This window comes from Sphaerodactylus townsendi, linkage group LG12 (assembly GCF_021028975.2).
Source record: "Sphaerodactylus townsendi isolate TG3544 linkage group LG12, MPM_Stown_v2.3, whole genome shotgun sequence".
Lineage (NCBI taxonomy): Eukaryota > Metazoa > Chordata > Lepidosauria > Squamata > Sphaerodactylidae > Sphaerodactylus > Sphaerodactylus townsendi.
This window is the reverse complement of record NC_059436.1, coordinates 18,493,019-18,511,008: the sequence shown is the minus strand read 5'-3', so window position 1 is coordinate 18,511,008 and position 17,990 is coordinate 18,493,019. Positions and strand designations below refer to the sequence as shown.

General features: G+C 44.5%; 1 protein-coding gene across 15 annotated transcripts in view; it reads left to right on the top strand.

The window, feature by feature from the left end:
- The window catches only part of GRAMD1B (GRAM domain containing 1B), a 136,300-nt gene that overhangs the window by 98,503 nt on the left and 19,807 nt on the right, over window positions 1–17,990 (top strand). For all 15 annotated transcript variants that reach the window (XM_048513518.1, XM_048513519.1, XM_048513517.1 and 12 more), the window contains 4 exons: window positions 10,306–10,390; window positions 11,700–11,803; window positions 11,900–11,995; window positions 14,133–14,213. In XM_048513518.1, the coding sequence (XP_048369475.1) occupies window positions 10,306–10,390; window positions 11,700–11,803; window positions 11,900–11,995; window positions 14,133–14,213 (366 nt within the window). The remainder of the gene's footprint in view (window positions 1–10,305; window positions 10,391–11,699; window positions 11,804–11,899; window positions 11,996–14,132; window positions 14,214–17,990) is intronic.

The window sequence follows — 17,990 nt, the reverse complement described above, 5'->3', positions numbered from 1 at the left end:
ATGCCAGCCATTGATGCAGAACAAAAACTACCAGACCGCAGCCCGGAAAACCCACGACAGCCAAATTCAAACTCTTCTTGATAGAGCTTGTAATTGAGAGCCAGCATGGTGTAATGGTTAAAAGCATGTGGATACTAATGTGGAGAACTGGGTTTGATTCACCACTCCTCCACCTAAGTGGCAGAGGCTTATCTGGTGAACCAAATGTGTTTCCACACTCCTACATTCCTGCTGGGTGACCTTGGGCTAGTCACAGTTCATTCAAAACTTTCTCAGCCCCACCTTCCTCACAAGGTATCTGTTGTGGGGACAGGAAGGGAAAGAAGCTTGTAAGCCTTACAGGAGAGAAAGGTGGGGTATAAATGCAGTCTCTTCTAATTCTTGAAAAATTACACCCGGGAGATCTTGTTAGTCTGTGAGGTGCTATTGGACTTGAATTTTGCTCTTCTACTGCAGACGGACATGGCTGCCTACCTGAAACTATCTTCTTAGCAGCAAATTGCCTGGGTGGTGGAGCTACCAGCCCTATTCCTGCTGGTTTTCTTCTGGTTTTCTTGCCCTGTGTCGATATCCTTTAACCCAGTCACCAACCCGTCTTGCTCATCCCATGCTCCTCCTTGTCTTTCTAGTGCCCTCTTCCCATGCTTCGCTTTCCTCTTCCGACCAACAAGTCTTGCCCGTGTCTGTTGATCTGTAGAATACCAACTCTCTGCTCTCTCATTGGCTTACCTTTCCAAATCTCTCATTGGCTTACCTTTCCAAATTGTTTTTAAAAATAAGTTGGATTTGCTTCAAGCAAGGGAGACTGACCCAACCCCAGTTATGAAGTGCAACACTTTTTGTGGCAAAACAAACAGCCCGTAACTTTGGGCTTTCTCCATCTCGCCTCCCTGCAGCTTTTCACTCTTTTCCATGAAAATGTGGACCACTGCTGAGATTCCCAAGTTTCCGTGAGGGAGGATGCCCTTGGCCAACTTCGATTCACCTTGTTCCAAGCTGTCAATGCCAGAGCAGAGGGCAGATGGGAAAAGGGAGGACCGTGTAGGAGTGGCTCTTCATGCAGACTGTCGCTTGCTGGGTATAATGGAAACAGCTTCGTAAATTTCGGCCAGAGGTTCCCTTGTCCTGCCTTAAACCCTATGATGCTGTGCCTTCAAAATGTACACACAGGTTTTTCTGGCAGGCAGAGCAAATCTTGCAGTTGTGGGATTATTGGATTTGGGTTGTGTTTTTATCTTTCATTTTTTTTAAGAGTGAGGAGACTTCTGAAGACCACCTGAAGTGCCTGCTTGAAACATATTAGAGAAATTATTTTTTTTCCGCCCCGTCCTCTTTTTCTGAGCTGGTGCCCAGCTCCCCCTGCTGAGTTTCTTTCATTAAATGCTGACAGAAAAACCATATGTGAGGTTTTGAACGGTCTGCTGTTATATGGACAGTTTGAGTACTGCGACAAGTTGTTTCTTTAATTGTAAACCACCTTGAGCAGAACTCTGAAGAGGCAGCGTAGAAATATGCTAGATGAGTAAGGTCGTTCCTGCCAGCGGCTCAAAACAAAAAGCGAAGGAGCTTTGCTTTGCTGAGCAATTTGAATGACTGTGCTTGTGGCCAGCCTGTCTCGGGGTAAGCAGGACTTTGCTTCACCAAGGCATTGGAATGCTATCTGTGGCAGAAACCATAAAATCCTGTGCAGCATGAAGCATCTTCTCTGCAGCATTTGTATGATACTTGTGCATTCAGTGCATTTCATGGGAATGGCCTCGGTAGTCCTTACAACAACCTTGTATTGCAGTGCAGTATTATTCCTCCCATAGGAGACTGAGAGAATCGCAGCTTACATGAGGCTACATGGTAAATTTTGTGTCTGAGGTGTGATTTGTGTTGGGATTCCCAAACTAACACTGTTAAGCCAATACTGTGCTAGTCGTATCCATGGCTTGTACTGAAAAGTGTATCCAAAGGCCACATCCAAAATGAGTGTGGAAAAACTCTTTGAGAGCTGCGGTGCTTGTGTGGCTCTTGACCTAAGTACCGCACGGGTGGTGTGCAGCGGAATAACATAATCTGTATATGGAACCATTTCAAATTGTGCTGTTTCAGATGACTGAGTGTGCGTTTTAAACGCTAATACCTAAAACAGTTTAACAATGAACAAGTTACAAAGATTACGAACGTAGATAGATATACTTGTCTGTCATAGGGACTCCTACATTTGTGTGCTTGAGTATGAATTTCCCCAAAATATCCCTTGGTCTTTGATAACAAAATCAAGGTTATATCTCTATAAACATTACTGATGAATTGATAAACATCACTCTTTTCTCTATTAAGTCTTAATTTAAAAATGCGTTAGGCTTCAAAACCACTAATCATAAGTTCATTTAAAAATTTTTATCTATATATCCTACAGTGGGTTTCCAGTTACCCCAAAATTTATTCAACCCCCCCTTTTTAAGCAACAAAATACACTTAGCTAATTCTAATATCTTCACCCACCATTCTCAGATGGCTTAGTGTGAAAGAGCTGGTCTCTAATTTACCATTGATAACTCTCTATTTTCTGTTTAGGCTGGTTGCTCATGGTTGTCACCGGATGTGAATTTGGACCTCCCAGGGCCAATTTTACTCGGTGGTTTAAAACAAGCCACAGTACTTTCAGTCCTGTACTCATTTCTTCTATCCATATCATGGGCATAATGAATCTAGCTTGACTTAACAGGAAGACTGGAATAATGCGTGGGAGGCACTTAGATGTGGGAAATCTCTGAGAAGATTCCTTTATCTGTATTTAATGTTGAAACACAGCTGCAGGGGGGCCCAGTTTGGAGGGAAAATGTTTTGCCAGGAGAAATCCCTCCTCCTTAGATTCTGTTAGCCCTGGTAGGGAAAAAGACTAGCAGAATATGAGTGTCTGTTTTTCCTCCTACCAAGGCTAACAGCAGCTTGGGACAGGAATAAAGCCTTCAAGTCCAGATTGGGAAATTCCTGGAGGATTTGAGCTTAGGGCTCAAGTAGCAGAGTTTGGGGAACGGAGGGATCTTGGCAGGGTATAGTGCCGTCCGGTCCCATTGTCAAAGCAACCATTTTTTTTTCTACAGAAGAAGTGGCATGTGTCGTCTGGAGATGGGTGAATCTCCAGGCCCCACCTGGAGGTTGACAGTCCTAGACTAGAGAGGGATTTCTATGGGGGGAAAGCAGCTCATGCACAAGCCCTTCCCCTTCCCCTTTATAATAATAAAAAATGTGGCTCGTACCATAATTGCAAGAACTATTATTATCCCTTATTGCAGGCCCCTGCCTGACTTCTGCTTGTTCGTTTTCCAGTTCCCTCCCTTTTTGGGGTGTGGGCCAGCTCAGCCGTTGCATTCACTTCTGTGGCTACCAGCAGTTGTTTGGGAGTGAGAGACTGGGTGGCTACAGCCAAGCCCACCCACTCAACCCGTTTCAGGCAAAAGTTCAACTCCTCCTATTTGATGTGTTGCTGGGATGAAAAATGTTGGAATCTCGCTGGGAGAGTTCCAAGTGACTCAGGACATGGTTTAGTTATTTATCTACTTCATTTACCGCCCCCCCCCCCCCACATGGGTAACCCAAGGCAGCTTACACTGTTCTCCTCTGCTAGGGTTGCCAGCTTCCAGGTCAGGTCTGAGATCTCCCGGAATAACAGTTAATCTCCAGATCAGTTAATCCCCAGAGAAGATGCCTCTTTTGGAGGGTGGACTCTATGGCATTGTATCCTGCTGAGCTTCCACTCCCATATTTCCAAGCATTTCCCAACCCAGAGGTTGCAACTCTATCCTCTCCTCATTTTATCTTTTCAACAACCCTGCGAAGTAGGTTAGGTCAAGAGTTGCAGCAGGGGCCAATTTGAACCTCAGTCACCAAAATTCTAGTCCAGCTCTCTAACCACTACACCACACACAGCTGACCTTGGCCACCGTGGTTTTATTTGCTTTGCATCGCCTTCCTTTTGCGTAAGTAGCACAGCTGCCCCCTTGTATGGTCTCTCGTATAAACATGTGGATTTTTATGCTAATAAAACCCTCGAAGTCGGAATGGAGTCTTTTGTGCCTCGATCTGTTTATCCCCTTCCCCTTCTCGTGCTCCACGGCCCTTATTCGCTCCCAGCTTGGATTTCAGGGCCTCCCTGTTTTCCTCCTCTTAGATTTTCAGTCCAAAATTTTCCCCAAGGGGTTTCTTCAACAAACAGCCACAGCCAATGAATTTTTTGTGGGATGAAATCCACCTTACAAAATGCCCTCCACCCCCTTCCTGTGCCATGTCGTCCTGGCTCCCTATGTTTGTGGAAGGGTTAATGTTTACCATTGCCGCCTCCGCTTCTCAGAGCTGCTCCCTTTTTCTTTGGGGAATGTGGGTGGGTTTGCAGAGATAGAGGAACATCGGAAAGATTCCTTCTGACAAGTTTCTCACCATCCTCCGAGAGGGGCGGGGGGGGGGGGGGCACGCACAGCAGTGTACACTGAAAAGCCCAGTCATTTATTAGAGCAGCCAACTTCCTCCTTTAAGACTGGCTTGCAGAAAAATGTCCTCTCTTTTGAATTCAGGCTGAGCTAATGTTGAAAGCTTGTGGGCTTTGCAGGCAGCGTGGCCATGGTCTGGTGGTTTTATCTCCTAGTGTTTCACCTTTATCTGTGGCTCACAGTGCCAGCCACAGATGCAAGCAAATGGTTAGGAGCTGAAAAACATCAGATCCATGGCCCCACGGCTGGGGAAACCTGCAACAGCCGACTTACCGAGCTGTTCTTTACCTCCATGCTATGCCCATTTCTACATATTAAGCCTCTGTTGGAGCAGGGCATTCCCCTGCCCCCCCCCCCCTTGTCTGGCATTGAGTTCCTTCTCACCTAGGCCCCTTCTGCACATGCTGAATAATGCACTTTCTATCCACTTTCAGTGCACTTTGCAACTGGATTTTACTGTGTGGAATAGCAAAATCCACTAGCAAACAATTGTGAAAGTGGATTGAAAGCGCGTTATTCTGCATGTGCGGAAGGGGCCCATGTTCAGCATCCCATGTGCTCTAATTATCTTTATCCTTGGACTCCATAATTGCTGCATACATGTAGTCTGACTAAATCTTATTGATTCTTCTACTTGGCTGCTTTGTAATAATGGGAATGCTGGAGGGCACACAGTTGCTTGCAGATATGAAGAACAAAAAACCCAACTACTGCTAGGTTAAGAAATCCGTCCTCTTTCCTGTCTCGGTTCTAACTTCCCCTCTTGCAAAACTGTATTTTTTTCTTAGGATGTTGTGGGTTTTTCAGGTTGTGTGACCGTGTTCCAGTAGTATTTTCTCCTGACATTTCGCCTGCAAGATGTCAAGAGAAAATACTACTGGAACACAGCCATACAACCCAAAAAATCCACAATATCCTAGTGATTCTGGCCGTGAAAGCCCTCGACCCTACAGTCCGTTCTGCACATGCAGAATAATACATTTTCAGTCTACTTTCACAGTTGTTTGCACATGGATTTTACTATTCCGCACAGTGAAATCCAGCTGCAAAGTGGATTGAAAGTGCATTATTCTGCATGTGCAGAAGGGGCCTATGTTTTTCTTTTTCAGAAAATGGTTTCATTCATCTGAGGATCTTTGTCCTTCACTGAAATTAATAGAGAGCGGGAACTGATCATGTATGTCTGAATTTGCACGAGCGTTTCCATTGGGGTGGGGCTCTTTCTCTGTGTTCATCAACGCTATTTGATAAAGCAAGTATTTGTAATTCAAATCTGGAAGAAAAGCTTCCTTTAACAGCCTTTGCATCAAGTTTGCACTGTTATCAGTTGATTAGCATAAAGCATACTGTCCAAGTGAGCAGTGTTGAAATGAACTAAACAAGCTAACTGCAGTTCAGTTGCCTTGATTTTGGCTTGATTGAACAAGTGACAGGAGCTGCAAGATAAGCTTTCTAAACTTAGAAAAGTTATAAACTTCAAACCTAAAATAAATAATCGGCAGTGAATTCCAGGAATAACAAAAGTGAGTCACCTAGACAGACAAATCCAAGGCCACTCCTGCACATTCAGAATAATGCACTTTCAATAATGCACTGTGTGGAATAGCAAAATCCACTTGCAAACAATTGTGAAAGCACATTGAAAGTGCATTATGCTGCTTGCGTGGAAGGGGCCCAAGGGGACACTTAGAAGTCAGTTTCAGGTTTACAGTTTGTTGCCTAGAAAAGCAGCAAAGGTTTTCCTCTACTTGAGCTGTGCTTACTGACTTGGCAATCTGTGTTTGCCTTCTTCGCTTGCCTGTGTTCATTACTGTAGAGATCTAGCTGCCTCAGTTAATTTTGCCTGCTTTGTTACTGGCCAATGTTGTCTTTCCCCTTAAGCCTATCTTGGAATTGTGTACAGTTTTGTTCCCTCATATTTTGCAGACAATATATTGTCGAAGGCATTCACAGCCGGAATCAACTGGCTGTGTCGTAGGTTTTCTGGGCTGTGTGGCCATGGTCCAGTAGTTTTTGGGTCTGACATTTTGCCTTCATCTATAGCTGACATCTTCAAAAGCATGTCACAGTGAATTGTGTTGCCATGAAGGGAGACATGTCTCACCATGACATGCCTCTGAAGATGCCAACCGTGCATACAGGTGAATCACTTGGAGCAAAAACTACCAGACCATGACCATACAGCCCAGAAAATCCACCACAGCCAGTATCCCCACCTCTGCTTGCATAACCATCTCAGATTTATCTCTTTCTCTTACCCATATCCCTCTCTACTCTGAACATGAAACAAAGCGTAATATAGATTTCAGTTGCAGGTTACCAAATGCGTTCAATGCAATCCTGCACATAAAACCACACATTTTCCACAGCCCCCGCTATGTTCTCTCCTGCCACTTTCCTTTCATTCACATTGCCATTTATAACTATCTGTTTCCTCACCTTTCTCCCACCAACCACCTACCTGAATCCTTAAACCCCTTCCAGGTATCCACCTTTTGTACATCAGTCTTTTCAATTTGCAGCACATGCCCTTCCCAGTATATGGACCCCAAAGCATTGTATGTGGGTAGTTCATGCATGTGCATTTGTGTTGAGACCATAATCCACATGTTATGAACCTGTATACACACATGCATAAATATATATAGTTAGAGAGCCAGTGTGGTGTAGTGGTTAAGAGCAGGTGCACTCTAATCTGGAGAACCAGGTTTGATTCCTCGCTCTGCCACTTGAGCTGTGGAGGCTTATCTAGTGAACCAGATTAGCTTGTGCACTCCAACACATGCCAGCTGGGTGACCTTGAGCTAGTCACAGTTCTTCAGAGCTCTCTCAGCCCCACCTACCACACAAGGTGTTTGAGTGGGGGAAGGGAAAGGAGTTTGTAATCCCCCTTGAGTCTTTTTACAAGAGAGAAAGGGGGGATATAAATCCAACTCTTCCTCTTCTTCTTTGTAAGCTGGAATACACCTTTTCCCCCCCATACTAATTCCAAGGAATGGAGGTTCTCTGGTCTGTTTCTTTTCATAAATCTTGTGTATGTACTCTAGCATTTATTCTTCCAATAGTTCTGGGCGCATTGACTGTTGCACTGCCATCTTCACTATGTCACATTATCCCTGCATTTAGAACATCACTCCTGCTCTGTCGTGAATTCTCTTGCGTCAGTTGCCAGATTGCCAGACTACCCGTGAAAATGGAGCTAACAAGAACAGAGTGGGTTTGGAACTATTCAAACAGATTCAGCAAATCTCAAAAAAGTCTCTGGATCCAGGTAGAAGGACGAGGGGACGTCTCATGATGCAAACTGTTGATCGTTTCCCTGGAGGAAGCTTTGTCGGCAAAGAAAGCACAATGGAGCCAGAGACCGATTGACAAAAACAGCCGTTTTGGGTCTCTTGTTGCCGATTTCATCATCTCTGTGCTTCTACAGACTGGCCTCTGTGTCTTCTTTTCCCCACCCCTCAGCACAAACTCTGTCCAACAACTTTGCATTACAGGAAACATCTGCCGAGAGGGGAGGGCCCCAAGCTAGGTTACTTTAGGGCATCGGCCGACAGAATTATACTGAAATTTCAAGCTTGTGCAAACCGTTCCAGTATCTTTTTTCCCCCGCCCACCCCTTGCACGAGAAAAATTAACCAAGAGCAAAGCTACTCTTCGAGGAAGTGACAGACCAGAACGAGGAGAGGGCGAGGCAGTCAGGGGACAGTGTTCAGAAGCTGCGGCTGGAACCATTATGTTGACTTATTGCTGCTTTGGAGAGGTCAAACCAGCCTGAGGCTGGAGAATATTGCTTGGAGCTCTGATCGCCCTACTGGAGAATTGGTTCTTGCTCTTGAGTTCCAGCCTTGGAATTTTTGGACAATTCCTTGGAGTTTTCTTGGGATCTCCTTAGAGTCCCCAGAGGCTGTGCTAGATCTGCAAGGAAGTTGGGGTTCTCCAGAAGAAGGCATCCCTTCAGAGCGCTGCTGAAATGGGGCTAGACGGTAGCCCCCTCTTTTGAGTCAGCTTGTTTTTCCTGGACAGTCTCAGAAAGGAGATTTATTCTTCTTCCCATTTCTAGATCAGCAGGACTGCATATTAGGGTTAGCTCGCGCAACCTTTGTAGCCAGCATTTTGGTGGCTGCTACATCGAATAATTTTTTTAAGTCCATGTCCTTCTTGGAGACTGAGGAGGGAGACTGACCGGACGAGGAGTGGTCATCAGTGTACGAGGCTATGGATTCTCTGGTTGAGTGCGGAGTGCTCTGGCGTCTCCTCCTCGACCTCAAAGACAAGAGGCTGCTGTGGCAACTGGAACTGCTGCATGACCTCCCTGAAGGTTACGGCAGCTCAAGATGGGAAGAAATTCCAGCTGTGAGTGCCTCCCAGCCAGAGATGTACCCCTTCGAAACAGATGTGCTGCCATCTCCCCTTGCTTAGATTTCACAAACAGGCAGAAACTTCTGCCAGATCCTGTGTTCCTTTGTGTTTGGGAGCATCTGATTTCCCAAGGAACTGGTTAAGGCCAGGCATGGGCGAGGTTATGAGTTTTATAGAACCGTCCCTTTATCTCTCCTCCCTTCCCACCACCCCATCTAGCCAGTCAGGATGGATTCATTCAACCCTCTTGAGCTTTTGAAATAACGTCTGTCCATCCAGCTTATCTAACCTTCCGTAGGCTTCCCGGCCTCAAAGTTAGCTGGAGTTTTCTTCCCCTTGCCATGACCTCTCGCCAAGTGCCCACCCCAAACCATTCTGTAGCAGCCTGTGTGTATGGCCACTGCCGTTTCAAAGATTTGTAGGGACTGGTGTTGTCATGAGTGGTAACTTTAAAAAGAAAGGGTGTGATTGGTCAGAGTAAGTATCCTGGTAGACATGGAGGCCATGTGAGTATATGATGAGGACTTTGTGTTGGTTCGCATCCCCATGTCCCAGTTTGGGTACCTTTTAGCTTCATTGGTGTGTTTGGACAGGTAATGCTTTTCTTATGTTGTTCGGAGACTTTTGGTTGTGTGGTTGTGTGGTTTCCTGGTTGTCTAATTCTTCAGAGGAGGAAAACTACTTTCTGTGTCCCCTTCTCTTGGAATAACATTGAAAAGAGGAACCCAGCAGTAGACAGGCTTTTAGCATCGCATCCTTCTTGCTTGTCATTGCCTCAAGAAGGGAAGCCCTTATTTTGGCAAGCTGGGTCCTTAGGGGTGAGCGGTTTATCAAATGTAATTAATAATAATAATAATACCTATTCAGTGGTGGCTGGTGTTGGATCAAAAATCCGTCAAAGAAGGAGAAAAAGCTAATACGAGTTTCTGGAGACTTACATTTTCCGAAAACCACATGCAAGTTTTTAATCTTTATGGTGATGGAATTTGTTAATGGGTGGGTCATACAATAGAAAGCAAGCATAGATCAGAACTACTTCCCCAGTGATGGTTATCTTTTCTTTCCCAGCCTCCCAAATAATGTACTTGTCTGCTACCCCTCTCTTGCTTTATTCTCTGTCATCTTGAACTGGACAAAGAATACTTTGAGCTCTCCCCAAGCCAAACACTGTGTTTCAGATTAATACAGAGGTACCAACCGATTCTTTGTAGATCCCACTAGAGGATTCAATGCTATGAAACCAGGGTGTTTTCATCAAGTAGCACCCCAATTTTTTTTTTACCCCAATGTTCTAAAATTAGCCCCCCTGCAGTTACCGGCACCAGTTTTGGGTAGTAATGGGATATCATTGTCTGCTTTTTCCATGCTTAGTTCAAATACTAAAAATCCCCATCCCCTGTAGTCTCCCCTCTCCTGCCTGGCTGTCCCCCACTCTGCTCCCTAATGGGCTCTCCACTGTTCACAGGTGCTGAGTCCAACCTACAAGCAGCGGAATGAAGACTTCAGGAAACTCTTCAAACAGCTTCCCGACACAGAGCGCCTCATTGTTGGTAAGACTTTTCTTCAACCCAGGGTAGTGAACGCCAATCTTCCCAAGATTTGCTAAAGAACGCTGGGCTCTTTGGAGGTGTAAGTTGCTGAGGAGGAGGCCCATCTGCCCTCCAAAAGGGTAGATTTTTGGGTCTGGCACTGAACTTGGTGCAAACTTTGCTCCCTATCTGATTAAGACTGGGCTCCTGGCTGCAGAGATCAGTTTCCCTGGAGAAAATGGCAAATGTAGGTAGTGGATTCTATGGCCTTTTCCCCTGCAAAAGTCCTTCCCTTCTGCAACCTTTGCCTTCCCCAGGTTCCATCTACAAATCTCCAGGAATATCCCAACCTGGCGTCTGCAAACGCCACCCCCCTCCCCAACTGCATGTTCCCCTTGGTGAGATTTTGCTTTATTCCTGTTTCACTACCAAGTTATTTTATTCTGGATACCTTACTTCGATGGGGGCACCACCAGATTATTCTATAGGCTTGGCAGGCTGAAGCCGAGAGCCTCAAAATCTAGGGGGCCTCTGGCTGAGGTGTGTAATATTTTTTGACACTGTCATAGGGCATCCTTACAGTTTTATGCATTTTTTTTCAATCTCTTCCATATTAAACAACAAAATCTTATGTCCTTTAGAGGAGGAACTGTGAATTGTGAAATCTTAAACAACCGTCGTCATCCTCGACTTTACTCAGTTTTGTTTAAAACACCGACTTTCTGTAGTCGTGAGGGTGGGGGATTGGGAGGGGCCTCACAAGTGGAATTGCCTAGGGCCTCTCTTCATCTAAATTTGGCATTGGGTAGGGTGGGTATTTGTGGGAAAAGATGCAACCCAGAAGAATTGGCCTTTGATCACAATGAGGCAAGGTATGACCGGGGTCTTGTTATTATGATTTGTCTTATTTGTTTTTTTTCAATAAAGGATGATATATCGTCTTAGGATTTTTAAGGACTTGTTTCAGTGGCTCATAGGTCCCTGCTTCCGTTTTTTTCCTTTCTTTATATTGGCCCACATCCAGGGAATTATAAACTGCAGAAATCAGTTCTCCTGGAGAAAATGGATTCTTTGGAGATGGGTGGGTCTGCCAGGTGCAGGCTGGGAAACTTCTGGAGATTTGGAGGTGGAGTCTGGAGAGGACTGGGACAGAGCCCTTCGGGGGTGGGCGGTTTATAAATGTGATATATAAATAAATAGGTGTGGTCCAATGCCATCATACAGGGGTTCTGCTTCCTTTCACATTGTGCACACAACGCCCAGTTATTTTTAGATCCCTAATAAACCTCCTCGGTATTGTTTACCGTCCCTTCTTCTTGCTTCTCTGCAGATTACTCCTGTGCACTTCAAAGAGACATTCTCCTGCAGGGCCGCCTCTACCTCTCTGAGAACTGGATCTGCTTCTACAGCAACATTTTCCGCTGGGAAACATTGGTGAGTGCCTCAGCCCTGCCCAACCCAGCCCTGCATGCAGTAAGATCTGTTTCTGGAAGTTCTCGACTAACCTTCCACATTTTTTTCCGGCCTTAGTTGACAGTTCGTTTGAAGGACATCTGCTCCATGACCAAGGAAAAAACTGCACGGCTCATTCCTAATGCTATCCAAGTTTGCACTGACACTGAAAAGGTAGGTTGCGGATTCCTCCGTTCCTAACCTGACTGGGAGATATGAGAATTGAGAACATGAATTCAAGGAGCGTAGAAGGTCCCCAGGAATTGCTGGATACTAGGTAGAATCCTTTTGGCTTCATGCAGCCAATGCAAAGGAAGCATACCAAAGAAAGGTATTTCCTGTGTCATCAGAGTTCAGTTGGTATTTCAGCCGGGGTTGGATAGTGGTGTGTTTTTGTGGCGGAGGGTTGTGGTAATGAGAGCTGATGGCTGCTTGAATGAGGTTTCACTTCCTATGGTGTGCATGCTCATACTTTGGCAGAGCGGGCTTTGCACAGGGGTGGGAGAATGACATAAAATTGGACGTGCTAGAGGAACAGTCTGGCTGCATACTACAAATTGCGCACAGCTTTCTACCAATCGTAAGCATTATGTGAAGAAGTTTAGCATGTATCTCCAGCATCTGCATCTCCATGAAGCTGCTGGGTTTTGTTCCTTTATTGTTTTAATGCTCAGTTCAAACGTTTGCGTGCCTGCTCACATTACAAAGTATTTGTGTCTCCTGCATGCCCATCCAAGTCCAGTTGACCAGATGTGCTGTGGAAGTTCTGAGCATAATACTGACACAGGTTCAGGATCGATCTGGATTGGTCCTGAGAGAAGAGGGGGACTTAAACCGGTGGTGGGATTCAAATAATTTAACAACTGGTTTTGAACTTCCAGTGGTGGGACTCAGTGGTGGGATTACAACCAGTTCTCTGAACTAGAAAAAATTAGCTATCAGTTCTACCAAACTGGTACGAATAGGCTGAATCCCACCAGTGACTTGAGCCTTTCTATACATACCCTTTTTCTGACCTGAAATGGCAACAGTGAACGACTATGTTTCCTGCTGATGTAGTACCTCCACAGGGCCATTTCAGGGTAGAACAATGTCACAGGGGGCGCCATAAGCATCCTCTGCCCATTATTCTAGTGTGAACTGGGCTCACACATGACTGGGAATTAAATTCTGAACACATAGGTCTCAGGGTGTATCTGCTTGACAGGCCTGGGATAGATATGCAGGGGACATAATGAAAGCTTTGCAAGATTTGTATCCTACCTTTCTCTCCTGTAAGGAGATTCGAGGTGGCTTACAAGCTCCTTTCCCTTCCTCTCCCCACAACAGACACCTTGTGAGGTCGGTGGGGCTGAGAAAGTTCAGAGAGAACTGTTACTAGCCCAAGGTCACTCAGCAGGAATGCAGGAGTGCAGAAACACATCTGGTTCACCAGATAAACCTCCGTCACTCAGGTGGAGGAGTGGGGAATCAAACCCGGTTCTCCAGGTTAGACTCCACCTGCTCTCAACCACTACACCATGCTGGGTCTCTTTTGTGAAAAAAGGAAATTAAGTGAATTATGGGTGGGGATGCCAGCTCTGGATTGGGAAACACTTGGAGATTTGGGGGCCGGAGGCTGGAGAGGGCAGGGCTTAGAGAGGGTAGGGAGCATGGCATGGTGCAGTGCCGCAGAGCTCACCCTCCAAAAGAGCCATCTTCACCAGGGGAACTAATCTCTGCAGTCTGGAGGCCCCACTGGAGTTTGGCAACCACAATCATGGGACCCAAAATTGGAAACAGGGTATAGTGAGATTGGACTGGGGGTGGGGGGGTGGGGGTTTGCCTGCCACCCGTAACGAGCAACTGAACTTCTGCTTCACTTGGTGAAAATAAGATTCAAGTCTAGTAGCACTTGAAAGATGCAGAGGATTTCCCAGGGTATAAGCTTTTGAGAGTGGAAGGTCCCTTTGTCAGAAGAAGGGAGTTTTGGTGTCTGACAAAGGGAGTTTTGATTCTCCAAAGCTTCTACCTTGGAAAATTTTGTTTGCCTTTAAGGCACTACTGGACTCAAATCTGGATCTACTGCAGACCAACATGGTTACGCACCGGAAACTGGTGAAAATAATACCTGAACTGTAGTAACTGACTGGTGTTCAAGGAGCGCATGAATCTGAGGTGCGCAGGCAAGACACATGTCCCCCAGGTTTGATTCTTTTTTCCCTGGCTTCTTCAGCTTTAGGCGTTTGCTGGTAAATTAGCAAGTCCTCGTCTTCTTTGCCAACCTGCTCCGATGCACCTTTTTAATCAGCGATCTCTCTGCCCTTCACAGCACTTTTTTACTTCCTTCGGTGCCCGAGACAGAACGTACATGATGATGTTCAGGCTCTGGCAGAACGCCCTCCTCGAGAAGGTATTTTTATTGGTTCCTCTGCTCTGTTTATTCTTGAACAATCACTCCTTGCCCTACAGTGCATTATCTCCAAGGCGGTGTGCAGAATACAGTCATCATATAAAACAACTTCAATAAAATCAGCTGCAAGAAAAACACAAGTTCATAAAAAACGAGCAGATAGGGAAATTTAAAATAAACAGAAGCTGACGTACAGCTGGTAGATAACAGATTTAAGTTGATGTCCTAAACAGAGTTATGCCTTTCTTAGCCCATTGTTTTCAGTGCATTTTGAAGGGTGTAATTCTGCTTAAGATTGTACTGTTACTCTTGTGCTGTTACTCCAGGCTAAGCTTGTTGACGTGGGAATAACTCCGTATTGTATTGCAGTGTTAAAAGCATAAAGGCAGCTGGGGGAGAGTCTTTTTTCTTTGCATTGGCCACCCGCCCCCTTCCCCAAAAGAAAATCATTGAGTACGAAAACTCTACTGAGTTGTATGTTTGAGCTTGGGTCACAGATTAACTGCGGGCAGAATTCCAACGGAATTTCTTTTATCAATTAGCAGAGTTTGTTAGAAAGATTTTCTTGAGCCTTTTCTTACAGTAAAGTTAGTCCTCTGTGCAAACACTGGGTCATTACTGACCCATGGGGTGATGATGTCACATCATGACATTTGCTAAGCAGACTTTGTTTACTGGGGTTTTTTTTGCCATTGCCTTCCCCAATCATCTGTACTTTAACCCCAGGGAGTGTTACACACTGAAAGAAAGGGCACAACAACCGTTACGTTAAAGCTTTACAATAATGTTGGTTAATCCTGATTCCTTGTGAATGGGGCTTGCCAAATATGGAGAGGTGTAATTCCTAGCTTCAACTCTATCTCTACTAGGACAAGTCTTCCTGTCCTTGTTCCCTTCTCATTCCCAAAGTACAGCTCCTTATTCCCATGGTACAACACAACATGGTAATCATCGACTGTGGAAGGATGGAAGGCTGAATCCATCTAGAGTTGGCTACCTGAAACCAATTTCCGTCAGTATTCAATACTCAGACTGCAAGCAGAACTTTGACTGTGGTACTACAGTTTGCCACTCTCTTCTGAGGGGAGTATTTACTTGCTTTTTCATTTAAAACATTTCTGTGCTGCCTTTCCATTCAAATAAGCCCCCAACGCAGCGAGCATCAGGCACTAAAACATTTCAATTGTTGGAACTACATCAGTCAATTTATCAATTTATTATTAAAGTCAAAGACCAGCAAATTACAGTCAGGGACTGACAAATTCTATACAGCAAATTACAGTCAAGGATCAACAAATTCTATACACACTCTCAACCTTGTAATTCCCAGTGTAATTGTAATATATGAAATACCCTAAAATCAACACTGAGGCCTAATTTGTTTCACTTGTCCCATACATACGATAACTTAGCGTTAAAATACATCCAGTCCATAACTTAGCATTAAAAAATCCAATCCATAACTTAGCGTTAAAAAAATCCAATCCATAACTTAGCGTTAAAATAAATCCGATCTATAACTTAGCGTTAAAATGATTCCAATCCATAACTTAGCGTTAAAATGAGTCACTCAAGTTAAAATTATTCGTATATGCGTGGGCTTGCCTACTTATTATCTTTCGGCCTGTCTGCACTCCCATTTGTTCAATCCTGGATTAAAATAATAATAGTAATAATATTAATAATTAATAATGATTGTGAGCCATATATTCATATATCTGTATCTCTAATACAATATCAGCTGCCTGCTCACTGGTCTGCGTTTCTTTATAACAAATGTACAAAATTTGGCAACCAGTCTAGACCAGTTTGGATTTTTGTCTTCCAGGAGCTTCCTTGTACATACATTTCCTGGAGGTTGGAACAACATTGAAAATTGATATCTAATTATTATCCACAATAAGAACATATTTAGTGCAATCCTGAGCAGGGGCACTCCTGTCTAAGCCTATTAAATTGAGTATAGGATTACACTGATAGACAAACAAGCCCCAAGCACACACAGCCAGGCTGGAAGGTCAATAAGAGCGATCATAAATTGTAAGTTGTGATAAAATAGTAATAAAATAAATAAAAATGTTCCTATGGGCACGTGGCATGATTTAAGAGACTGTCGGAAGATTGATGGTGCCTGCCACCTTTGGTACAAGAGGCATAAATTTCCTGGTTTGTAAGACTAAAAGCAGATTTGTTTGAAACTGTTTCACTGGTACTTTAATTCCAACCACTGCAAAGACCATGATCCTAATCAATGGTGCTGATTAAATTCCAGTTGAAATGTCAGCCTGAAAATGTGTGAGTGTGAGGCAAAGCCAACCCATTTTGACATCAGACTTCTGCAAACTTATTTATTATTTATGCACTTTATTTATATCCGGCCTTTCTCCCCCATGGGGACCCAAAGTGGATGGCATTTCAACCATTTGGCCATGCTGGGCAGGAGCTGATGGGAATTGTAGTCCATGAACATCTGGAGCACCATAGGTTGGCCACCCCTATTCTAGATGCTAGTTTGACACTCTTAACTGCCATGCCACACTGTCTCTCATACCCATTGTCTCATAGGACCGTGGTGGCGAACCTTTGGCACTCCAGATGTTATGGACTACAATTCCCATCAGCCCCTGCCAACATGGCCAATTGGCCATGCTGGCAGGGGCTGATGGGAATTGTAGTCCATAACATCTGGAGTGCCAAAGGTTCGCCACCACTGTCATAGGACAATGGCAGCATCAGAGTCTCTCCCACCCTTCTTTCAAATATTATTTTTTATTATTTTTTATTTGACTCATAAACCTCTCTCCCCATCTGCAGATAGGCATAAGATGGTCTTGGGAAATGTAGTTCTCTTGCATCAGGTGGACTTGTTATTTGCAAGCTTCTATGCAAGCCCTGGTTAAAATCTCGAGGGTTTAAAAATATACGACAAGAAAGAGCTCACAGGAAGTGAATGAAGATCAGGGTGAGCCAGTAGCGGTTTGCTAATCTGAGACGTTAAACCAACTTCTTTTGGGGAAGGCAGCTTTCAAAAGCTCTGGCAACGCTCAGCAATTCCTGTGCTAAAGTTCACAAAATAATGTCAACAATAATAGAAACAAATATACCATTCTCAGTGATTTTTTGGATTTGACAAGGCGTGTAATTCCAAATTGAACTGGTGTTTTTTTTCCTTGAGTGAAACTTAGGAAGAAAATAGGCAACTTTTGTTAGATGAACACTGAGGAGAAGTTTGGGGGCAGCCTTATTTTTCTGAATGCTATTGCATGATATGCAATGAGGAGGCCATCCAAAGGAGGAATTCTCTGTCATTTGCCAGATGAGGTTTCCGTTTAATTTTATAGCGGAATTCCAGGTAATGATGCAATTCACAACGCAGAGCCTCATTTAATTGATATTCTTCTTTGTGCCATGAACTTTCTTCTGTTCTCGTCCATTTGAGTGCTGGCTTGGAATCTGAGGGTCCGTTGCTCTGTCTCTGTCAAGCCTCTCTGAAGCTCATCAGATCGGTTAGCTGCATTTAAATCAAAACTGCAACAAACGATTCCTTGCTGTTACGCTCCTCTTTAAAGTGAGCTGACTTTCGCCGCCCCTGGGAACTGAAATCACAAGTTCCTTTGCTTGCATTGGGCCATGTGACTGCCACATGCCGGAGTGCGTACATCTAATGGTTATTCGGCTTGGCTTTCAAGAATGCCTTTTCTGTCTCCCTTCTTTAGGGCTAGGAGCACAGCTGACCTTTTGAAAAATGAAAGCTTTATATTCCATTAATAGCCCGAA